This window comes from Agelaius phoeniceus, chromosome 1, assembly GCF_051311805.1.
Source record: "Agelaius phoeniceus isolate bAgePho1 chromosome 1, bAgePho1.hap1, whole genome shotgun sequence".
NCBI classification, from domain to species: domain Eukaryota; kingdom Metazoa; phylum Chordata; class Aves; order Passeriformes; family Icteridae; genus Agelaius; species Agelaius phoeniceus.
In genome coordinates, this window is record NC_135265.1 from 36,490,531 (window position 1) to 36,516,248 (window position 25,718).

A 25,718-nucleotide genomic window follows, 5' to 3' on the forward strand; every position below is an offset into this window, starting at 1 on the left:
ATCCTCTTTATATGTCTTATAGAAGGCATCACTTACCTTTTTGTGATATACAGGAGCCACTAATCCCATTTTAATAATTTAACTGCTTCCTTACACTCAGGAATAATAAAATCAGCTTATGCTAAGAACTGAATGGCTGCATAACTCATCAGCATGACCCTATTAACTGCTACAGGCCAAAACACTGGGTTGTTTGTCCCCTTTCCTCCCAAGGGAAGCAATTCTGCCACTCTGGTGGAACTCCACCTGGAGTACTGGGCACAGGAAAGACATGGATGTGTTGGAACAGGTCCAGAGAAGGGCCATAAAGATGATCAGAGGGCTGGAGCAGCTCTCCTATGAAGACAGGCAGAGCATGCTCCAGGGAGACATTACTGGAGCCTTCCAACACTAAAGGAAACCTGTAAGAAAGATGAAGACATTTTAGTAGGGCAAGCTGTGATAGAAAGAGTAATGGTTTTAAACTAGGATGGCAGATTTATATCGGACAGAATGAAGACATCGTCTTCCATGAGGTCTATGAGACACCAGAACAGGTTGTCCAGGAGTGGTGATGTCCTATCCCTGGGAACATTAATGGTAAGAGTGGAGAGGGCTCTGAATTACTTGACCTAGTTAGATATATCCCTGCTCATTGCAGGAGGGTTCACTAGATGACCTTTAGAGGTCCTGTCCAACCCAAGCCATCCCATGAAATGATCCACAATTTAATTTACAGTTCTAAGCACGAATTCTTTCCCAGGAAAAGAAGACAACCTCTATTTAAATCAGTGAGTGTAATCCTAAATTGTTCTAGAAAGACTTTACAAGAAGTTTAAAAGTTCACTGAAGAGTCTTTCATAGAGGAGCAAAAATAATGGGGGAAAAGAGATTTGGTTAGGTTTGTTCTAGACAAAAAAGGGCCTCACACAGCAAAACATTCTTTTAAATTTAAGACAGCCTCCAAAGAATAAATCCAGAGTGATTCTGGATGGGATAGGGGAAAGCAGACTCCTTGACAGGATCATAGAGCAGTTTGGGTTGGAAAGGATCTTTTAAGGTCATCTAGTATAAACACCAAGGAGTTGAAACAATACCCTGAAATTTGGACACCTACTTACAGGAAAAGGTGAACAGAAGCTTAAAGGGCATGATACACACATCCCAAGAAGAGAAGTACTGCTGACACATCAGTACTGTCTTATAAGCAGTACTTCTAATATTCCACTAAATCAGCAATGTATTAAGTACAGCATGCACCTTTATTTGACTACATGTTTAGAAATTTTGAGACAGTTTTTTTCTGATTTTAAATATCCATATAGTAATTGCTTTTGGACTAGCAGCATCAATATTCTACAGGAACGTTTTTAAATATAAACCCTGCCCTCATTTCTATACTTTCTACAGTCTCACAACCTTAAGGTGAAGGAGTAGGAAACCCTTTTCATGCTTGTCTTGAGCACCCACTACACAAATTCACACTACTCGGGGGAAAAAAAAACCCGCCCAAATACCCAAAACAAAACAGAAACCCCCACATAATACAAAATCCCCACAAACAAGCCCCTAAGTTGAAGTTTGAACAGTCACTGGGACAACACAGAGGCCTTTTTAAACTCAGCTGGGGCCTTTTTCTTTAAAAGAACTTACAGTATGAGTTTGTCTCCAAAGCTTCAGCCCAAATTTTAGAGCAGAAACAAAGCAGGAAGTAAGATTCTGAGTTGTAAAGCTAGTTAAGTGATTTTTAAGATGCATGCTCTACCTGAAGAAGCCTCAATTTTTTAATAGCTTGGAATCACCTTTTTTTAACTTTCTCAGCAATATTAGAAGTGGCAGACATTAAAACTCTTAAATTTATCTTTTCTAAAGTACTAGAAACTAATTCTAGAAACTAATTCCTAGAAGGAATATAGAGTGTAGATACGTTAGATGACTTTAAAAAATCTCTTTCAGTAAGGCATACAAAAGAAAACCCTGTGAAATACAAAAGGGAAAACACTTTTGTTTCTTTATAGCAATAAAGGATCACATCACCTTCAGATTAAGATAGTTTTGCACACAAATACCTAGAAGGAAAAAAATATTTCCATTTTGACAGGGAATTAGCATCTGTGCCAGACAATCACTCTAATGGAGATCCAAGAATACCATCTGTCTGGCTGTCTCATTCCAAGAATAATTCTGTCAGGTGGCTAAGTGTGTAAAAAGATATGAAAAGGCCATCAAACAGCAAACTGGGGTACTTAAGGCAGGAAGTAAAACAAACCAAGTGTCATAGCTCTAGAATAGCAATTAAATGCAAGCATTGTATTTTTCCATCTTGTCTAAACAATTGTTTCTTTTGACAAAAAGCTGTCTTAATATTTAAAGTACACCCAAAGCTTTTGAGTCTCTCACAAAATGTACATACTGTGTGCAAGCAAATGCAGATGCACGTGGACTGACTACTGCCTGCTAGCTCACAGCTAACATGGTCCACTTGATTTGAGAATGCAAGGTAAAATTTGTAAATTTTGCAATTTTGCAAAAATGCAAGGTACAAATTTGTAAAGCCTCCAACCATGCACTGATTTTGGAAATGCCTTCCATCACAGCAATATTAAACAGATGCTTCAACTTTCTGAATGAAACAGGAAAGAGATGTACTTATTGGTTTTGTGTTATGCTTTATGTTACATGCTATAGGGTACTTCAAAAGAACAATAAAAATGCATGGGTCGCTCTACAGGTAAACAGCTAGCAGAACCAGCACATGATCTAATGGAAGAAAAAACAAATTATATTTGTAAGGCCTTGGCTATTCCCTTGTGATAGAACCTCTCAGCATGCCTGTAACAATCTAGTACCATTTCAAGTACAATTAACTTGCTCACCAGATGGTCTTGTGCATAACACTCAGTCAAATAAACAGAAGATGTGTACTCTATGTAGGCATCTTGGTTTAATCTCCTCTTTTGGTAGTGGAACTCTTCAATGAGACAGCTATGCACAGGGCCCTTGGCATTTTCTAAGGGCTACAGCAGAAAGCTTCAACTAAGGTCTGGGGCAACCAAGCCAATGTAAATCAAGCCAAAAAGAAATCTGCATTTGCAAAGAAACAACTACGTTTTATCAATAAACTGACATCACAGCTTTGAAACCACATGCAGGCTGTTTAGATACTGAAAGTTGGAAAGGACAGGGTCCTGATTCAATACTAAAAAAACCTTTGCAAAACAGCTGCTAACATAGAAGTTAAGCACAATCAAGCCACTATTTTTAAAAGAGCAATCTGAAAAAAACATGGCAAATCAGTATCATGGGAACACTTAATACTATCTTCAGTAACATGAAACAGTGAGTAGAGAAACTGGTATGGGCTTTGCTTTTTCCAGGTTAATTTATGCTATCAGAACATCGGTACAAAGCTGCATAAAGTGGCTGAAAAAAAATTTATCATCATTCTCCCCCACCCTCCTTTAATAAAGTTTTATCCACAACACTCCTGAGAAGCAGTCCTTGGACATCTGCTCTAGCCATATTCCCTTATACATCCAGTTCCCTTCTACATATTTCACTAACATGTATGTCTGGCTAAGTCTCTGCCTAGCCATTTCCATCTCTAAATCTCCTGGAAATTTGAAGCTGAACAGGCAGTCCTAAACAGCCCTGTATATACATCCTTAACAAGAGAGGCATATTTTTCTTTTATTATCTGGAGAGATTGAGGTGTTTGAGTAGAAGAAAATAAGCAAGCTAGGACCTGACATATAAAAAGACTGTTCTCTTTTCTCAGTTCTACTTTTTGGAAGCTTCAGCTAGTATCTACACAAAATGAAGGTTTGTTACTACAGATTTATAGTAACTGGAAATTTCACATAGAGCAGTAAGTTTTTAACAGCTTTAACAAGTTATTATTTAGATTTGTCACACCAGAAATTTAGGAAACCAAGGCAAAGTAAAAATTTATTTCACTGTTTCACAATACACACCTAAAATCTACATGATTATTAAAACAGTCATACACATATTCTTTGATTAACAGTTTGCATCACATAACAAAGGTTTATATAAGTGCAGTATTTTCTCAGAAGTTTAAAATACAGGTATTGCTAAGATTTTTCAAGTAAAAAACCTTGTATTGGCTGACTGAGCGTCCAATACAGATAACATTCTTGCATTTTAAGTTACATAGAGGAATTTTAGGATTCTCTTCATTACTTACCCAAAAATAATAGTGATGCTCAAGACTGCAGGTACATAGACTATCATCAATGAACATAATCACATCGATTATGTTGTCTAAAGCCAAGCAGGACTTACAGAGCTTCAGCTCAGTTATAACTTCTCATCTTCCTTTGCATTGATTTAAAAGCTCAGTCTTAAAATACATTCTCTTGGGCAAATAACTACTTCCATTTTTAAACTGCAGGAGTTAACTGGTCAATGTGAGTCAAATGGTAGTTAACAAAAAACCATGTGTTAATGAAAAACAACTGTAATATGCAAACTGTACCTTAAAGCTCAGAGAAAAATCCACCTAAAGGAAACATATAAACTCTCCAACATTCCAGTCAGTTATCAGGGGAAGCACACAAACAGTAACACTGAAGTTTGTCAACTCTTACAACTTTGAACTTCAAACAACTCAAGCAACAACAACAGTATCAAAACACGTAGAACAGGAGTACAAACATAACTTGAAGTAACTTTTGAGAAATGTTACATTCCGTATTGCTAAATTGAACTGTAGTACCATCTAGTTAATTAATTTAGATACTTTGAAGTCTCTGTTGATCAAATGGCTTTGTGTACTGTCTTTCCTTTTCTGAAGTGGTATGTCTTACCCTCCTGGGATGGGATAGAAAAGAGGACAAGAAAAAAATTCAATTAATCAGAATAAAGGAACCAAAGTCTCATGAAAACTATCTCCAGACACCCTGTCCTCTATTCACCCCTCTCCAAAACTGACAAAACACAGCTCCTGCATTCCTGTTTCAGAGTACACCTGTCTAGTTCACATATCTGTTGTTTTGCAAAAAGGAAGCGAGGTCTTAGAAATTAACCTGGAATTACATGACTTGGAATGTAATCAGAGATTGCAAATCTACAAAGATGGAACACATACAGCAAAAAAAAACCCAAACAAACAAACAAAAAAAACCCACACAAACCAGCTTACCAACCTGGACTATGATTTATTGGTTAAAGCAGAGACAAAGCATAACTAGCCACCATCCACAGTAGCTATTTCACTGTACAGACTATCAAGGTTTAAACCCAGCATCCTCTGTCCAAACTAGTCTTTCAGCCATGTCACTGAGAAATGACTAGCCAGACTTATGCTCTAATTGTTCATTAGTTGACTGTTCCGCAATTTTTTATGCTGTCCTGATTAAACACACTGAATCCAATTTCAGCATTTCTTTCCATCATGAAACAACAGAGAGCCAAACCCACACATCTCACAGCATGTACAAGGAAGAAAAACTTCAAGTGGCATCCACAGATTTGAATTGCTTCATCTTTACAGTATCCTGTAGGTGAACACATTGAAGGTCACCTATGTTTCAGGGATATAATTTTACTTCCACTACATACCTTTACATTGCTGTCTTGTGATACAAAGTCATTTGTCAGCTGGTTCTCAGGATTAGACAGACAGGATAGTACTGTTTGCATGCCCCTGTCCACGGACTTCTGAAATACAGTTATAGGTGCATCTATAGTTATAGGTTATTTTCTTAGTTAAAGCATTACTAGCTAGCAATGTCAGGGTGTCACAGGGTTTACTTGGAAATCAGGATTCCTCAACTGCCTTGTGTTCCCTGAGATACCTGTAATTTTTTTGTCCCCCCCCCCCCAATCTTCTAAAATTACAAAATCATTATCCCCATTCAGTGTTACAGCATAACAATTCTGATCAGTGACATGCCAGTTCTCTTGTGGATGAGGCTGACAGCAGAGAAATGAAATATCTCCCTTAGAAAACTGAATTCAAAGCCAACTGTTCACTAAATTGAAGCCATCTTCCACAAAACAGTAAGAAAAATAGATATTTGAAGCTTAAAATAAAATTAAGTTGGTAATTTTCATCCTAAGCTTCAACCTAAGACAGCAGGCAGTGCTATTGAATCTGCTTTTTTAGTACCTGTAATATCCACATATTAGGCAAAGCCTTGTCAGTAGACTTAATCAGGTAGTACATACACTTTATCCAGCCCTCAGCACTGCAAACAAGCACTAACAGTTTCAAGGAAACGTGAGACTTCTGAAGTTGTACACAGAAATCAGATACATGGGACTTAACAGGAGGCTGAAAGGAGCAACTATAACCCTGATTTCTAGGATACCTGTCCAAGGCCCTTGACAAAGCTACATAACCCTCATGTGCAAATTTCTGGGCATGGCATTTATGATAAAGAATATTAAAAGTTTTGAGAAAGCGGTTACCTTCTGTGGGCTGCTAGGCAACTGCATGGGCTCTGGAACAGCACATTCCATCTGTATAAATCCTGGATCCTCAGAGCCATGATAGTTCACTGAAGTATACACCTACAGAGTTTTAAGTATTACAATGTTTCAGTAACACTGGAAAAACATGCGGTTATGGTGTCACCTCATCTATCCATAAACTGTGCCAAGTTTAATCTTCACAGTTTTGTTAAGTTTCATGAGTAGGGGAAATATTGTGTCATGACCTGTTTTACTAAGACAGTTAAGAATGATACTTAAAGTTGCTTAAATGAGATAGTTCTAGAACAACTTGTCTGCTCCTACAATCAAGCTTGTAGCATTTAACAACTAAACCCCCATGCACACTTACTCTAAAAACATTTTGGCCTGCTACCATTGAATTGTAAAGTGATACATTATGGCTGTATAATGTATCTACATTCATGCATGTTATTAAAAAAAACCCTATTTCAAGCCAATAGTGTAAGCAATAGTTCAATGACTTCTGACAACTTTCAGGAAGAGAATACCATTCACGAGAAAATTACTTACTACAGCTTTTAAACACTTAATCAAAACTGTAGTCAATAAATACACCTAAATATACAAAAATACCCAGAGGGCAAGTTTAAATTCTGACATTGTAAACAAACAGAGGGGTTTTTTTCTTTTTTCTTACAGGCATTACTCGCATTAAGTCACAGAAACCAAGAATTTTTTTCAGAGGCCAGCAGCACCATCTACAGTTTGTAGTAGCCTGAGAAATTTTTTAAAACATATTGGAAGGAGCCAAAAAATTCATCAGTATTTGCAAAGAACATGGAGACTTTTTAAACTTAAAAAAATTGTACATCAGGTCAACTTACTTTTCCTTCAACTTTTCCTGAAAAACCAACTCCATTTTACTTAGAATTCCAGAGTTCTGTAACTAGAACATGTAGTTCTGGTGTCAAAAACAGGCAGATCTCTTCCACCAGGTAACTCAAAAAAGCACTACATCAGTAGAAATTCTGAACGACTACATACAATCTTATCTGCAATTACAGATTTCTGTAGACCAGATTACACAGATCCAGACAAGAGACTTTTTTTTTTTGAAGTATCAAGCTGTAAAAACAATGTGCTAATTAAGAAGACAGTTTCAGAAGTCTAACTTTGTAGACTTACCGGAGTTGGAGGTATCACATAATTTCTTGGCTCCCCAGCAAGCCACTGTGGTTGAGCCTTAAACAAAAATTAGACAAGAACCACCTTTTACTCATTAATTTCCAACACAGACAAGTAACTGCTCTGTATGAGACATTGTTTATAGCATTTCATGTCTGGATTTTGAACAAAACAATTAATTAATATAGTCTTACATCCAGCAAGATACCTTACTTTATTCAACTATTGCCTTCTCACTCCAAGTTAAAGTAAAATTCTAAAATATTTCTAAATATTAGGAAAATAAGGGAAACCAAATACCTACATTGAAAACAGATCTCAAGCCTCTAGCTGCTTCCAGTTACTCCTAGTTTAGCATCAGTAACAGGACTTAGCCACCCACTTCATTTGTGAGTTCAAACCCCACTATGAACTAAGCACTTTCTCTGACATTTTCATAGTGCAAGAGCACATCCCCACCCATATACATCAAACATGGTATCATCTGGTAAGACTCTGATTCCAAGTTCCTAACATCCTACACTACAGCAGCATGTACAAATGCAAAGCTCCCTCCCACAAGTACTAATTCACGTACTTTTTTCTAATTTCAAAGTTGTTTTATCACAGTATAATTAAGAAAATAGTAATGAAACGATAAAAAGAAAAGAGTGTGCTAATTTACTCAACAGTTTTCATCACTATTTTGTTTTTGCTTTGGTAGCTGTGAAGAACTGAAGGAAGATAGATTCCAAAGAATGAGAAGCACAAAGATCAGACTCCAGTTAACACTTCATTCCAGCTTAGTCAGGTATCCAACAGCCTTTCTGCTTCTAGTAAAACTTGACATACCTGATAGTTGTAAGCAGGTTGATATCCTATGGGAACTTGCTGCTTTAGCAGCACAGCTGGTGATGAACTGTATGGATAGGGCTGCAAAGAAAGGTTTTTTTTTTTAAAAAAACCCTGCAAGTTTGAAGCAAGATACAAATATGATATTTGTAGAGGTATTAGCCAGGAGCACACTTTTAGAAGTTACACTGTTATTTCAATTCCTGTGCAGACTAGACTCACTTTTTAAAAGCAACCCTTAGATTTCCCACAGGGCTTGCTTCAGTACTTCAGGCACTAATAACATCTATAAAGTGAGATTCAAACTCTTATAAATCCAAAAATCCCATTTCCACTTGTAACTGATCTTTTATGTAATTTCAGAAGTGCAAGTCATGCCATAAACTTTGAGAAGTAGATCTGAAGCAGACTGACATCTATGAAATAATGGAGTACAATCTGAAGGATCAGTTTTCAGGAGAAAAGGAAGCTAAGTACTCAAATTAAGACGATTTCCAAGTATTTCTTTCCTGAAAGTATTCTGACACTGTGAACGTGGAACTTTACGAGATTCTTCAGGGAATAGTTAAAGGCACATTCCAGCCTTTAAGAGAATTAATGCTCTTAAATTAATAAACTAAAGAGAATCAGCAAGAATACTATTATCAAGCTCTCTGCCTTGCAAGAAAGTATTTCTGCAAGTTTGTTCTTCCTCTTTGTTTAAGATATACAAGACAGGGTCAGATTGTAGTCAGTACTGCCCCATCATACAGTAATGCAGTAAGAGAGCCTGATCTGGTTCACTCACACAGCACAGGACTCATACCCAGGCCAGAAGCACTGTACCCACACCTCAAAATGAATGCTCATCTGCAATACTGTTCTGGGCGCAGCTATTAACAGCTGATGCTGGAACACAGTGCTCTTATAACACAACAGCAGTTTAAAACCAAACCATATGTTTGGCTAGGAGAAAAGTACCTGAGATAACTTCTTATCCCACTCTTAGTCTACAAAAATACATTTTAAATTTCATTGTTTATTCTGAAGCAGGACAGCAACACATTAAATATCTGGATACATTTCATTTGTGAACTGCATCTGTGATAGGCAGTAATAACTCAATCTTCCCTCCACTTTCAACAGCTCTCATTCTTAAAGGGTATCTCCTTTTTGTTTTATAACGAGTTAACATCACTGAATCAAATTTTCAAGGTTGCTGGCATTCCTTTGAAATGGTTTGAAGTTGGGTCCTTCTTACTGGGGAAAGCTATATGATAACAGGTGGGTAAAATCAGATTGGAATCTCAATACATACTCCAAAAGTCGTATGTGCTTGCACCTTCAAAAAATATTTAATTATGATTCAAAACCAGTGTCAGGAGCAGACCTACCTGAACATAGGGTGTTACTGGGTTCATGACAGCTGGAGGCTGCACATATGTCTCCATACCCTGATTACCCCACACGCTCTGGAACTGTGGTGGAGGAGGACCAAGAACTATTTGTCTGGGATGCATGCAGGAATCTTGTTTTGAAACAGATAAAAATAGTATTAAGACATTACTACATGTATTTCATTAGGAATCTGAATTCAAGCTGGAAAAAATCTTAAAGGTTTTGAGTCACAAATTTAACTCAATATGAACTATATTGTATTGTGCTACCAACCTCCCTCTTATTAAAACAACACCATACAAGTGAGGTCACAGAAGTCAGAACCCAGGTTTAACTGAAATATACATACTGCATCAGATAAAAAGTATTTGCAAGGATAATTATGTATAATTAAGAAAAAATCTTGTTATATTATAATACCTGCAATATGAACAAATTTACTTAGATATACTTACTTAAGTTTTGTTGTTTTCTGATTGCTGGCCCCAGTTTCAGCTTTTTACCATGGAAGTTGATTTGTGACTGAAAGACAGGTTATTCTCTGTTAGCTGGGAATCAGCAAGGTGAGAGGTTTGTAGGATTTTAAAGAGACTGGGCTCTGCTTCTACATCACAGTACATCAACTCTCAAAGGCTCAACAGCCTCCAGTCTCCTGTCTCAACACCATGCGCCTTTTACCTCAGTTGTCCTGCAGTGCCCTCAGCTCAGCTGCCTACTCACCAACCCTCCAAAATTATGTATCACTGGCCCTAATAGTAACATGCACTACTAAAATTTGCAACTATGTATCACTGACTGTCAGCCCTGCTGCTTTACACACACAGGCCTTAACTATTCCTGTCTCGGTGAGAGTACTATTGGAAAGTGACCACAGTCTCAGGTTTCTAGTGAAAGATTTTTGGTTTAGCCACATTAGCACAATTTTAGTACCAAGCAATAAAGTCAGTGTTGGATGCAGACAGTCTGTCTAGATTCTCTATCACATGCAACTCTACAGAAATGCCTGCTTCAGAAGAAAATACGTGGTTTTGCAATTTTCTCCCATTTCTGCTAAAGAAGTGCTTTGAACAGGCAACAGCAACTGTATTGTTGCCTGTAAAATAAGAAGAAATACAATGATCACAAAAATCTTGCTCATTCTAATTTCTATCAGCATGAGAAGATGATTCAACAGACATATGAGGGTGAAAAAAGGTGCAATAACCTAGTTATTGCACCAAATAGACAAATTTGACAGGTGGACTTTTTTGGTTTTATTTTTCTCAGGGAAAAGTGTCTTGGGTGATTTTGGGTATTTTAAAATTAATTCTGGAATCCTGTTGTGCCCAAAATCATGCAACTACCTTTTCCACCTCAACAATGAGAGGTCCTAGGAGACAGGCCTCCCAACTTAAAGAAAGACAACTTTCCAATCTGAACTGCAAACAGATTGATGCTGGACCAGAGTGCAGTTACAGACCTAAGCAGAAGAAAAACACTGTCAGGCTGAACAAGGCTACAAGGCCTTGTTGAACAGGCAGATGAACACAGGCACCAAGAGCAATTTTAGTTAGAGGCTCTATCATGCTTATTTACAGAAAACACTGAGCACTCAGTGCAGATAAGGCTTTAAGTGATTTAGTGCAGTAACCTTTGCATACAATTTGAGCTCTACAACACCCATGTTAATTTCTTCCTTTCTTTAATCCCCTCCAAAAGACAACAGGTTCTACCTGAACATTCTTCCTGAGATGGCAGGTATTTGTACTGCCTGCAGACCTGAAATGTGCACTGAAAAGAAAACCCACAATATACCTCTGGGTCTTCCAAGACCTCTGGTATACAAACTCAGATCAGTAAGTACTATATTAACAGAGGAACACTGCAGGCTCCAGTTTTGGAGCACACACAGAAAATCAGTACTCTGCATGGCTCAAATGTCAACGCTACTCAAGAGGTCTCCACAGAAATTGTTACCTCAGAGCAAGCATTCCACACTGATGTAGCATAATAAATGTAATACATAGTAAAAAGAAAAAGGTGTTCTCAGATGAAGTCTGTTGCTCAATGCAGCAGTCGCTGTATATTTTTGTCATCATACCACATCAAGTAACAGCAAGCTTTTAAAATCTTTTGGTGAGGATCAAGGATGTCCTGCTGCGGTTTCATTACTCTCCACTTTATTCAAACATATTCTCTTCCCACTTACACAGCTGGATGGCCAGTAAACACATCTGCACACCACAAAACACTACATTTATGCCTGGCACATCTATCTGGATTTGTCTTTCTGATCTACTTCCCTATCTAAGAGCTTCAGAAGCAAATGAGACACTGTTCATCCTCCAGAGACACAGGAGTTTTCTGATGCAAAGACTTTAAAGAGGCAAGTATTTCAATACATGTTATTCTCACAGTCACTGTATTCAGGCTGGGGAGAAAGAGGGAAAATAAAAAGGTTTGTCAGTGGTTTGTGACCTGCCCAAGTCTATCAGAACCAAGTACCTGATCTGGTTATAAGCGCTGAGATTTATAATTTCTCCAATACCAAACTCCAAAGATCAGAACTGTCTGTAAGAGTTCTACCCCTTCATCTCCTGTGTTTGCTACAGGAAAACTATACGGTGACTGTGTTATGGTTTAACGCAGTTTGGTTTTTAGTTAAGCAAAAAAGGACCTTGGCAGCTTTCTTCAGACCTGATAAAACCAATCAGCTGGCTAGTTTTCAATACTGACACCCTGTTAAACCACTTAAAAAAAGCTGAACATGCCTCTGTGAAACCACATTTAAAAATGAACAAAGCCTGGGAAAAACTCTCTTGCTTCCAGCCTTTGAACGCTGGCTGGACCAGGCCTGGCCCCGCTCTGCCGCACAGGCAGGCTGGTGGAGATTCTGTGGTTGGAGTTCCAGCCACAGCCTGGCCCTGCTCTGGCTGTGAGCTGCTGAGCCATCCTGCTGGCAGCAGCTAAGAACAAAGGCAGCCCTGCAGCTGGAATTGACCACGGCATTGCAGCCATGCAGCCAGAGCAGCCGCTGCCCAGCAGAGATCCCATGACCACCTGCAGGCCTGGTCTGCTTTACATGGCAGCAGAGGCTCCTCTCCCTAAATAAACTGAAGAAAAGATTATTTTAAAAGCGGTAAACTGACTGAAAATACCACATTTGTCTCTTAGCATTGTCAGTAGGAAAAGACAGAAGACTTGGGGGTAGGAAAAGTGTTATGAAGGTTTATTCTGATTTCTGTTTTGTTTTTAGTCCTGTTAAAGAAGTTTTCTTTACATCCTTTAAAGTTTTGAGCCTGCTTTGCTCTCCTCCTTATCCTTATCTCACAGCAGAAAATTAGTAAATAATTCTAGTGGATGCACTGGTGTTTGGCCAGCACTTAGACCCACTACACACAGGAACAGCCACAGGACAATCTAGGAGGCTTAAAAAATACTTGCACTCCAAGTAGCATCCAAATGCACAAATATTGCAAGAGAAACATTTCAACTACTGAGACATAAATAAAAAAATTAATACTGTCTTCCATGATACTGTTACTCCTATGCCCTAGGAACCCAAAATGTTATTGTATTTCATCTATCTGTGCCCAAAACTGTTACTGTCTCCTAAGACCCTGGAGCCAGAAAACACAACCATAGGGCAGAGTGGGGCAAGTGCCCCAGTCTTTTCAAAGTTCAAGCAGAGACAGCATTCTCTCTTGCCTCATGGTCTTTACTCAAGGCAGATGCTTTGCTCTGGGTTTTTCTCCCCCTCTTTTGTTTCTCTCCTGCATCTTGGACTGGCTCAAGGTGAATCCCACGACTGCAGCCAGCACAGAGCAGCCCTGCAGAAGTGAAGGCAGGGCTACCCCAGCCCAGCTGCCTTGCCTGGCTGCCAAGGAAGGCAAATCCCTCCTGTGAGTTCCAGCCCTTGACCAAGTACCAGCTGCTGAAGAGTGCCAGCTGCATTCATCAATGAAAAGGTAAGAAGGGGGAGGGTTGTCACCATTTTCCCCTTGGCTTTGGAACTACAAGGTTGGTCAGCTGCAGAGGCCACTATTTTGGGGAGGTGTCGCCCTAACATTTCAAGCTCCTCTTTGGTCCCTGGGAGTCCAGGAGATTTCAGCAACTTTGTAACTAGTGACTATTAGTGTTATTTTTTTGCCCCTTGCTACTTCCTTCTTTATTAGTAAACTGTTATTTTTTCACTTATATCTATCCATATTTGTTTCTCCTTATTGGTGGAAAGGGATTGGTTAATCTAAAGGAGAGATGACTCATTTTAGAGCATCCCATTTTAATTATCTTAGACCAAGACATCCCAATAACTAAATGTCTACATTTCTGCCATAAGCAAAAGGGTTCTATTACAATCATCCACTACCAAAAGCAAGCAGCCAAACAACTCAAGGCTTTAAAGCACATAAATAAATGACAGCAATCAGAAACAAAATTACATTAGATGTTTGACCACACCAGGCTAAAAACTAACCTGCTGAAAACTAATCTTGCTTCTTATTTAAGCAAATACAGAAAGATTTTACCACCAGTACACATTTTAGAAAGTTTACCTTTTGGGCAGCCCTAGACTTTTTGTGTCCTAACTTACTCTACAGGGTACATAACTTGGCTTCCACAAACTTGTCTCTAACCTTCATACCTCAACTTCTTAGAGTCATTTGGACAAAGTTGAGCTTACCTCAACTATCTTTTGAACATCCACATTGTCCAGGAAAGACACAAATCCATACCTAAAAAGGAAGAACCAGACTACTCAGTAATTGGTATCATTTGATTATAAGCCAAATTATTTGAAACAAGACCAGTTAACAACATGCCAGGTACATTATATACTGCACATCCAAATTATCAACTAGGACATTAATTTATGACTGAGGCCAGATGCAAGAAACTAAATGCCAGATTTTAGAATAACATGAAATAAGGCCTATTTTTCCATTTTAACTACTCAAAATGAGTACAGCTATTAATATTAGCAACTCAGAAAGTTAAAAATTTAAATAAGATCTGACTTATCTTTAAATTTTGCATTTACTACAGAGGTCTGGATGAAAGCAGGCATTATAGGAACAGTAACGCCAGTGGGAGGGAAGCAATTCTTGAAGAGGTTTTTCAGTTTATTTCACTGCATTCCTAGTTTATCTGGTCTACACAATTAAGATCATTTCAGAGCATTTTAGTAACAATTGTGTCCCACTAATGGAATAAGTCAAATGATTATCAATACTTGTAACATACACTAACTGCACAGCAGGGTTCACTTTGCAGACTAGGAAGGGATATGAGAAAATGAATTTTATTTCCAGCTCTTCCATTGCTATATATGCTGAAAAAAGACGTGACACTGTAGGAGCTAAGCATAGAATCTAAGAAAAACTCTCTCTGGAAGGAACTTCAAGAGGGTACTGTCTCCTTCTCATCAGGAGGAATAGCCTCAAAACTGGGATGGCCTCCCCAGAACTCAACAGGGTAAGGTCCTTCATCTTCTTATTTAAGGGTTTCACCATGGTAATCCAGAACTCCTCAATATATTCAAAGGGAATTTCCTTGTTTCAACTTCGTTCACATACTTAGTCTTCACCCAAAAAAAGTTTGGGCTGTTTTACTCTAGAACTTACTCACAAGTGTCAGGAGAGGGCAGAGTCATTGCCCTGAATAAGCCATCTTAATTCTCCTCATCATCCTGAACTGTCCCCTGATTTTTAACTACTCTAGCCAGCAGAAGAGTCCTACAAAAGAATTGGCTGTGTAAGCATCACAGAGTCAGGCTTTGTTTTCAATGATTGAGTGACAGTGAGCTTCTTTTCCCTGAACAGAGAGGTTGAAGTCAAAAAATTAATGCTATTCTTTGTAAGATTATACTATTTAATTTGGGGCAGTATAGATTTACTGGTTTCAGTCTTAACTCACCATAACAAAAGACTGCAGCTAGTATTAAGGCTTAAGGATGTCAAGTGTGTTGCTAAGCATATGCTCATATCACCTATTACAGAATGCTGTCCACATAAGCAGCAACTTAAAACAACTACTCATATTCTACCCACCCCTTCGAAACACCAGTCCTGTCAGTGATGACCTTCACCTCCTTCACAGTACCATATTGTTCAAAGACACTCCGAATTTCTGCTTCATTCATCTAAAAGAAAACAAGGTCTTAAACATCTTCAAAAACATTCAACTGCTTAGAACTGATTTAAAGCAGGCAGTACCATTTTTTAAACCCATTTTCCACTACCATAAGAACTAAAAGTTTGTTTTGGAAGACACGTTCCAGAATTCTCCCATGACATTTCAATATCTTCTAGATTGGCAAATGCACACACAAAGAAAAAAAAAAAAAACAACCCCACCACCACAAAAAAATTTAAAAATCCACACTAAAACAGGAGCAAAATTTCCACTTATTCTCCACTGATGTACCCTATACCCATTTTAAACAAAAGTGTATACATACCCTTATGTCAATTCCACCAACAAAGACTGTGTTGGGCATGATTTTTCCTTCTGGTAAAACATAGCCCTGACTGACTGTTGCTGAATAGGCACTGCCATCTGTGGTGCTTGAACGCTGGGCCTCCACATGTGCTGCCTAAAAAATTTAAACAGAAATATTTATTTTAGTCAATTAGATTACATTTGAAGACACCAGAATGCCTGCATCTTCCTATAGATATAGCAGGTGACAAGGAATTTCAATAGCACAAATGGACCATTCATTGGTTCCAACACTTCTCAGTTCAAATGAAACTGGCTCTATAAAATCTGGGAGGAAGATTAACATGAAGTGAGCAGTTTTTCACCCACCTGGTATTCTGCTTTTATTTGGCTGCATACCCAGCTAAAGGGCATTTGAACTGAAATCTGAGATGGCAACTCCTCAAGCTGACCTAACTGCTGCTTCTACTTCTTTCTTTCTGGATGTGTCAGTGAACCAAGCTAGAAGTGGTATTCACTTTGCTGTGCAAGTTCTCTGGCAGCCCTAAAACAGGAAACGGCTCTCAGGGGAGGAGCCCAGCAAGTGCCAGAACCAGCTGAAGGAAGCTGGTAACCACAGACACTGCTGGTAACCACAGATACTGCTGGTATACACCTGTCACACACGGCCTTGGCCACCATGGAAGTGCAGTGCTCGTGTCTCACACTAATAATGCAGAATTGCAAAGAAAATAACTTATTCAACACTCTCACACATTATGTACCTGAAAGAAAGAATAAACAGACTACTTAAGCATTCTAGCAAGCTGGGCAATATGAAAAATAAGATTTATTGATACATGTATTTCCTAGAACTTGAAAAGGAGATCAAAAATGCAGTGGGGTAAAAGTCTTCTAGAACAAAAAGAAAGAAAATCTCCCTCCAAAGCTACTTTTCAAGTCCTCAGTATGATGATGGAAAACACTTGCCGATGCAAAAAACTACTGTCTTATCTAAACCTAAATAATTTTGTCAACATAGCACTACACAAATGACTGTTCTACATAGACGATGCACAAAGACCTCACACTGCTGCTGAATCAGTGTCCAAAGCCTAAATCAGTCAAAGTTCTGAAGTGGAAAATTCTGCCCATGATACCGGAACTACAGCATCAGCTGAAGTGACTCACCCCTTTAAAATTACTCTAAAAGAAGTCTAATTTGTCTATCTCATGAAGTAGCTCTGAAATCAAATTTCCAGACGCCACGAATATTGGGGTTTATTCAGTTTTTCAGCTTATCAGAATTAACAGGCGTTTTTTTTTCTTCTCTCATCAAAATATAAAATTAATCTGTTTGCTCTCTATTATTGAAGTTTAAACTGATGAGCAGAAGCATGAACCTTAAAATTGATGAGGGGAAACTGGTATAACAGCAGTCGGGAGACTAGTTAAGAATTTTGGCAAAAGAAAAGGTGGAAAAGGACGATTGTTGGGCTACGTGGAGGAAATACCTATCTACCCGCCCACGTGTGTTACAAACATCACTCAGTTTTACGCTCATCCAGGAGAGAAAAACGTTCACTTATTTTTGGCCACACAAGCCCTTGATTTTTCAGGCTTCTCCCTGGCCTCAGCACATTTTTCGTTTAAAGTAAGCATTAGTTTTATTTTGTTTTTTTTTTTTTTAATTGAAACATTTAAACCCCGTGACCCACGTCCCGCCGCGCGGCCACTGAGCGCAGTCTCCATGACAGCGCGGGTGCCTGAGGGAAGAAGGCGGCCGGCGCCGCAGCCTTCCCGCTGGGCACTAAGTGGAGCCCTCGGCCCAGCACTACACGGTAGGCACAACCTCTCCTGTATTAAAAAAAAAAATTTAAAAAAACCAAAACAAAAAAAAAAAAAAAAAAGCCCCACTACCTTACTCGTATAGTGTTTGAAGCCTCAGCGCTACAGTCGCAAATCACGTTTCTCACATAGAACAAAGAGCAAGCAGCACGCCGGTGCGGGCCGAGGAACCCGCGGCACTCCGGGCGACGCCGGGCCTCTGCTCCGGCAGGGGGAGACGTAGGACCTCGGCCAGGCGAGGCGCCGCTCGTGGTGCCGCCGCCATTTTACCTCACACCTCGGCTACCCAGCGCCGACGGGGCGTGGGCAGGAAGGTTTGGCGCCACAGGACAATGAAAGCTAGTCACAAGCCCCAGACAAAGGGTCCTGCCGGAGCCTACGCGCAGCGGGTACACTGCCACGGGCAGGCGGCGGGGCGCCCGCCCAGCCGTGCGGGACGGCGCTAAAATAGCGCCGTCACAAAATGGCCGCTTGAGGGTGTGAAGCGTGTTCCGACGCCAAGCCGCCCCCCACGCAAACACCGTATCGGCAACAGGTACGAGCCAGAGATTCCCCTGCAGAAGCCCCCGGCCTTTCAATTGCGGTACTCCCTCCTTCACCTTAACCGCTCACCTTGTAAGGTGTTTAAGCCTTCAAGACAGTTATAATGCTAGTAGCCCTCAGGGCTTCAGCGCCGTCACCGCGTTACAATGGGACACTGCTCCAGCTGAGGGCATTCCCGTTTCTCACCCCAAGAACAACCCGAAGAAGTTACTACTCCACTCTCTGCTCCGCTGCCCGCTGGGGTCCCCCCTCAAGGCACTACATCACCCAGCAGAAACCCGCCCGGGAGCTCGGCGTTCAAACAACCCCTATTCCACCGCCCTAGCGCACCTCCCCTTCGGCGTTCACTCACCATCACTCACTGGAGCCGGGGCTGCGCTCACACACTTAAAAAATATAAGGATTTTCAAACAAAACCCGTATGAACTTTTTCGAGAAAACTAAGCGCAGACGGTCGCTCTTCCTTGTTCGCGAAGCTGAATTGCCGACGTCGATAAAAGCCGGCGGTAAGTAATCCCGTTCTCCTTAAATAGCCCCATTGGGGGATGGCACAGAAGAGGCCACACCCTCCCTCCGCTCTTCGCACTCGTCGTGCGCCCCCCACCCCCCTGCCACATGGCGCCTGTCCCTTCGTGTCTGACTTTTAGAAGACAAAGGATCGAAAATGCCGTGGCTTTTCTGGATTTTTTTTTTTTTGAGGGGGGAGCGAATTAGGCTGCGACTATCATTTGTGTCATCTTTGCACAGGAAGCTGCTGTTGAGTGCACGGCACAGCAGCAGCAGCTTCTGCCGGTTTGACAAGAGCTGGTGCTTCCCTTATGGAGGTTTTGAGAATGGTGTGTTATTGAAGAGGCTTTACACGTCTTGAGGCAAAAGCTCGGTCTCCATCCTGTGACCGCCTGTGCTGAATTCCAGCTTTCTGTCTGATCACCAGTGGCCCAAGGCCTTTCTAGAAGGAAACCTCTCTGGAGCCCCTCCTGATTCTACAGGAATAAGATTGGATTTGGAAATTAGTTTTAAATAGCTGTTTACCACTAGAATCAAATGTTTAGAACATATACTGATTTTAGAAAGTTCCAGGGAGAGTAGAATCTTATGGACATCTCACCAAAATTAACTCAACCTCTGACTGGGTTAGGTTAATAAGATGTTTAATTTATGGTTTGGGTTTTTTGCTTTTTTGTTTGTTTGAGTTTTGGGGTTTTGTTTTATGGTTTTAATTTGTTTCTGTTTTGGTTATTCTTAGAGCAAAGACATACAAGTAATCCTTGTTAGGGATGAAAAATTGAAGTAGCAAGCAAAACTGATGGAGTGTATTTAACACATAAGATGGTTTTTCCAATCAAATTTTATGTCTTCTAATGATAAGATTTTTTTTAATCGGTTTACCAAGTGTTTACCTTTTCCAGTAGACTGCTCTACTGGGTTTACATGGGACCCAGAGCTGGTTTAGGTAATACCAATAACAAAGCCCTGATCAAATAGATGTGTTTATGTTACCTATAGAAGAGATTTTGTTAAATCTAGTGGGGTTGCAATATTATCTAAAGATAAGCATATGCCTGGGCTTTCATGCAGCAAATGCCCACTTACTTAAGTGAAAGGCATGCTGTACAATACTTTATCAGATCTTATTTGAAATGGCTGAGACTTTGAAAATGGGCCCCAACAACGAGGGGAAAGTAATACATAGTATTTACTTTGGTGTAATGGATTCATATTTGACCTTAAGGGTGGCAACAAGTGAGGCTGTTCCGAGCTTTTTGTACTGGGTTTGGGTCAGGCTTGTATCCTGTTTTCGTTATCTAGGTACTAGCTTCTAAAACTGGAGAAGATCTGTTGCTTAAAACAAAGGAAAAAGTAATTTATTTTCTGCTGCCAATACACAAACTTCAAAAGGAGTGGAGGAAGTGGAGTAGGAAATTTTTGTCTTAGCTTGTTTTATTAATACAGCTATTAGAATGGTTGTTGCTCAATAGATTTATTTGTTAAATGCACTAAGTAGCAGAAGAAGAAAGATTTTATATTCTGCTGCACCATGTAGTACTTACCACTTTAATACACCAATTTTTTTTGTTTAATTTTTTGTCTTTAATTAGAACATTGATAAATCAATTAATTTAGTAAATCAGAATAATTCAGGGAGAGCCTCTGGCTTGGGATCTGATAGACTGCAGTGGGTGAGAATTCTACAAAATATGTCCTGAAAAATTACCAGTCTGATTACAGATAGTAGAGGTTGCATCTTGAAATTTAATACTCCTAAGTACAGGACTACATGCTTTAAAAGTCAGGTTAGATTTAGTCTTCCTAGAAGTAGACCTAAAAGTGGATAGCAAGGGTATCATGTAGCATTTGAATTTTTGTAGCATTTATCGTAACTTTTCTGCAATTTTGGAATCTTTTCTTGTGAATAATATTGACTCTTTCTGTAAAGTTAAAACAGCTTACTACTCTTAGGAGATTCATAAATATGAAAAGGAGAATATGAAAGAGATATTCAAGCTATTAGATTAAGAACAAGAGAAGAAGGTCCCAATGTTTAGACAGCAAACTTGCCTAAGAAAAAGATGCTGGGTAACCAAAGAGGATTTGAATATCTGTTTTCTGAGTTTCCTACTTCATACTGAGAGAGTGCCACATACATTTCACAGTGGCTTTAAAGCCCTGAAGGGGTCATTCTATATCCGGTTAAACTTTGGATGTTTCCTTTGCTGCTCTTTGCATTAGAGTAGCTATTTAAGAGGATGTATCATAATGTTCTGATGAACATCTAACTTTTTTTTTTAAATATACACTGTTATAATTTGCACTGAAACCACTAGAGTATCCATAATCAAAACACAATCTGTGTTTTCACTAGTACCATAAAATCCTTCAAAATGTAGTGACTGATTTGCTGAATGGTTTTCCTTATATTCTCCCCTGACTCTAAGTAGTGCAACACAAGTAACTTCTATTAAAAAAACCACAATTTCTGCATATATAATATGCCAATAAAATTACTCTCCCCCCCCCCTTGATTTGGATGAAAACTGGAATATTATTTTCAACATTAATTATTTAATTTTCACTAGTAGAATTTGGGAGCTTATTTTTTCTAGAAGTTACATTATTTTAGAACACTTTAATTCATCTGATAATAAATTTAACTCATACAGTCAATATCTAAGTGAAAACTTAAGAGCTAAACCATACATAATTTATCTATAACCTAAGTCAGGACACTGATGAAATTATTGTACAAGGTTGTCAAGGCTATGTTTAGCACTATCAATAATTATGATTAGCCTTTAGGCATTTAAATTCAGACAAGTTCTTTAAATTTAACCTGAAAAATTTTAACTACTGTAGCAAAGCTGGTCCACACTCCAGTTTGTACTATGGCATGACTGAAAAATTTCAGTGTGTTGCAGAGGTATGTAATATTCTTCATCCAAACATTCTACAAGAATGACTCCTACAAATACACAGGAATATGTAAAGACAGCTGTGCGTGATTCAGATCAAAAGTACCTCCAGCTCAGTGTCTTTGTTCAGAGTAGCCAGGAGTGCCCAGAGAAAGGATGTGAAGACAGGGCGGGTATAGAGTGATTTTTCTTACTTTTAGCTTCTCCCTGTGCTTGCCAGACTCCAAAGCATGTCCTGAGCCCCTTTCATGACTGTATTTGATGGTACGCAGTTATTTTCCCTGTAAAGTTCTCTGGTCTCTTTTTGAACTTGGGTTTAACACATGCACAAGAGCATTTAACACTGAGGGCCAGAGGACAAAAAGGTACTGTATGGAAAAAGTACTTGGTTGCTTAAGCTTTTCTCATTATAACTAGAGCCATGTCATTCATTCAACACTAATAATAAAAGTAAAATATGTTTATGAACAATTTCACCTTGCTATCCTATGCTTCCAGGACTGCTCTGAATTACAACAAATTTTTGCAAAATAAAAGAGTTTTTTTACTGCACTGGGAGTTTTAATATCTGTCTGCTTTACAATTCGTTTGTTAGCAGTTCTACCTTTTCTCTAAACTTACAGACCCTGAAAACTTTTTTCCCTCGCCATGCTACAAGTTCAAATTACTTGCAATGACAGGAGCCACGTCCCTTCCTTCAGGGTGTTTCATCTTAGTGTCTTGTGTTGAAAAAACAGAATGTAGAAGCCAGAACGAATAGAATAAATACTGTCTGATATTGGTCACTTCCTTGCAGAGCATTACTGTTAAAAACGGGACCACACTCCCGGTACTAAAAGTGATTTCAGCATTTATTATTAAAAAAAAAAATAAAGGCTTAAAGCATGGGGGCCCGCGGGCCGAGCAGGAGCGGTCCCGTCGAGGATGCTGCAGCGCCGGCGCTGGTTTCTTTCTTGAGCAGCGATGTCCCAGATGGAGCGGCACGGATTCGCTGGGTCAGATGCCCCTGTTTATCCTGGTTTTTGTCCCTTTGGACTGGTTTCTGTTTGGATCCTTCATTTACGTGAAGGTTTAAGGCGCTTGATTGGCACATGACGGTTCTGTTCAGGCTGGCTCGTTTTGCTTTGTGTGTGTGTGTGTGTGTGGGGGGGGGTTGTGATGCACTTTACTTCGGTGTAATATGGTACGTGGAGTACCGTATTTCTTATAACTACCCTTTTAACCCCTTTTACAGTATAATAACCAAACTAACAGTACATGCTTAACAATTATCAACTATTTTACAAGTTTTGTGAGATTTCTAACCTATTTCTGACAATGACCCTTCCATCTGCTATAGAAAAAAAAGGAGTAAAAAGCAGGACCCTTTATTGCTTTTCTGTATACTCTTGAGCGGGTTGCCAGCCTTTACAGAAACATGGCTTAGAGAAACCTCTCAGCTCTCTGCTTTGCCCCTGATTTAGTCCATCTTTCACTCAGTTGTTTCCTTCTGAAAAAGCAACAACTTTTCACAGTCTCCATTTTATACTCAATTAAATAAACCCCAACTATCTGTTTTTTCTCATTTTCCATTTTTATAAAAATTATTCTCTGAAACGGATAGAACTGAGAGAGTGTGAAAAATGCATGTATTTTATGATTGGCTTTTTGCAATATTAAAATGAATATTACATGTGTTGTGTTAGAAAGCAATGCTGTAATAATTCTCTTAAGTACTGTGTTAGATATAGTTTTAGGTTATAAAAATTGTTAAAGTAGAAACGATGCTATGTAGGATACTTTTTTTTAAAAGAAAGGACTCGCAGCGAGATAGCAGCCACAGGACACCTAAATCTTTCAGAGAAGAATTTATGGCCCTCTTATCAGAAGAAACGAACTTCTTCCCGTGTCTCTCTCTCTCTCGAAGGCGCTGTTAGGATTCGGAGGAAGAAGTTGACAATGACCAGACAGAATCCTGTGTTTGAATGGAATTTATGCATCGTGTATGAAGTGTATGAATATGCAACAGGTTATTGCTTTTAAGGGTTAATCCTTTGTTAACGGGTGTCCTTTTTCGGGCTCGTGCTGCCCAGAAAAAGGTACCCGGACGTCCGTAACTCTTTGTATTTATTGTCTCATATTGTCCTAATTTAATTTGTCTAACTTATTATTACTCTAATTGTATTACTATTTTTATAACCATTTTATTACTATTAAACTTTTAAAAATTTTTAAAACAAGTGATTGGCATTTTTAACAGAGCGGGATTAAGGTATTTTAAAACTTTTTCTTATACAAAATCCTAAATCAAAATTATATTTACAGTATATGTTTTAAATGGTCTGACCTTTTTAAGATTATTCCTGACCACAGATAAAAAATCACATAGGCATTTAACATGATTGAAATAATGACCTGCAATCCTATATCCAGACTCTTAACACTACTGTATGAAATGGGGAAACCCTAAAAAGAAAACATATAGTCTGCAGATGTCTGCTTGTTTTTTGAACCTTGGACAAATCCTTGTCATATTAGGACTGTTTTCATATATGGCTAAAAGTCACAGGCTTCTTCTCTATCTTGTTAGTGCTTGATCCATACTGTGTGCTGAAACCATGAAGCAAGAAAACCAGCAGTGGACATTTGCCGTCTTTGTTCCTCTGAGGAACTGCTCAATACAACTCCCCAGCCATCAGTGCCTCACATCAGTGCTAATTGCTGCATTTGCATCTCACTGCAGCACGAGTGCTCCAACCGTCCTGGTGCACTTCAGGAGGACGGTTTGCCCATTGCAGGTTTTGTACTCACTAAGCTAGGAGTAACCGCCTGCATTCCAAAATGCACTTGACTTGACAGATGCCCCTGTCCAAATCCTTCTCCAAATCCTTTTCCAAATCCTTCTCAATCTTCCCTCTACCGGGTGAAAATAATAAATTTAAATAATGTAAGAAATATACAGGGTATTGACTCCATAAAGATTATCATTGTGAGGTATTTCTCACAAAGCTAATAGGTAAGGGGTTATAAAAATAAAACTGCAGCTCCTTCCATTACGGTATTATTTGGTGGTCCCTCATTTGAGAAGGCAGCCAAAAAAACTTCTCAAGTATTCAAAAGTGTTTGAATCAAAGGAAACAAAGAGGAGGAATAGTAAACGTCTGTGTCTCCTTTTCTGATGGGTCTTTGCCATGCAAGTGTGGACTGTGAAACAGTTCTGACCCTCAAGGAAGATCAAATCGTTTATGAAGTGAGAGGAGGGATATATTTACGAAGCCTGAAATCTAAAAGCTATTCTTCAGAAACTTAAGGCATGTGTGTCTTTGCACAAGTGTGTATTTTCTTTTTTTTTCTGTATCTATTTTTAAAAGTAAAAATATTAATATTTTTATAAGATTCTTAATTTAAGACAAGCTTAAAAGGAGATCCCTACAGATGGACCTCTACATTTAGAAATTAAAGCCTACTGATTGGGGGTATTTTCATCCCGTTTGGTCACAAGTAATTAAAACAGTGTAGAAATTATTCTGAGTTATGGCATTTAGGAGTGACTCATTCCTGAACAAATCAGTTTGTTTTAACCAAAATGGAATGAGGCATTTCTGTATTAAGAATGGCCCATATGGAATTAATCAGGAACAGTTCTATGTGTATAAAAGCATTAATTAACTTTTGAGTGAGTTTCATTTGCAGTGTCTTTGCTGGCATGTATATTTGGATCTAGATGTATATATAGGATACAAAACT

General features: G+C 39.0%; 1 protein-coding gene across 1 annotated transcript; it reads right to left on the reverse strand.

The window, feature by feature from the left end:
• Nucleotides 1-4,695: 4,695 nt before the first annotated feature.
• Nucleotides 4,696-19,199, reverse strand: DAZL (deleted in azoospermia like). Its single transcript, XM_077173230.1, has 13 exons — nt 19,035-19,199; nt 18,317-18,593; nt 18,117-18,238; nt 16,232-16,366; nt 15,822-15,913; nt 14,456-14,507; nt 10,248-10,314; nt 9,789-9,922; nt 8,416-8,496; nt 7,585-7,641; nt 6,415-6,516; nt 5,563-5,661; nt 4,696-4,812 (listed from the first exon to the last, which is right to left on the reverse strand). Exons 1-13 carry the CDS (start codon nt 19,197-19,199, stop codon nt 4,759-4,761), a joined length of 1,437 nt encoding a protein of 478 aa, XP_077029345.1. The 3' UTR covers nt 4,696-4,758.
• Nucleotides 19,200-25,718: the final 6,519 nt, after the last annotated feature.

Coding starts and splice junctions, on each gene's coding strand:
- DAZL (XM_077173230.1), bottom strand. CDS start 19,199: ATGTGGCAGGGGGGTGGGGGGCGCACGACGAGTGCGAAGAGCGGAGGG. Junction 18,594..19,034: donor GCGAACAAGGAAGAGCGACC/GTCTGCGCTTAG, acceptor GGGCTTCTGCAG/GGGAATCTCTGGCTCGTACC. Junction 5,662..6,414: donor TGCCTAGCAGCCCACAGAAG/GTAACCGCTTTC, acceptor ACTGTATTTCAG/AAGTCCGTGGACAGGGGCAT.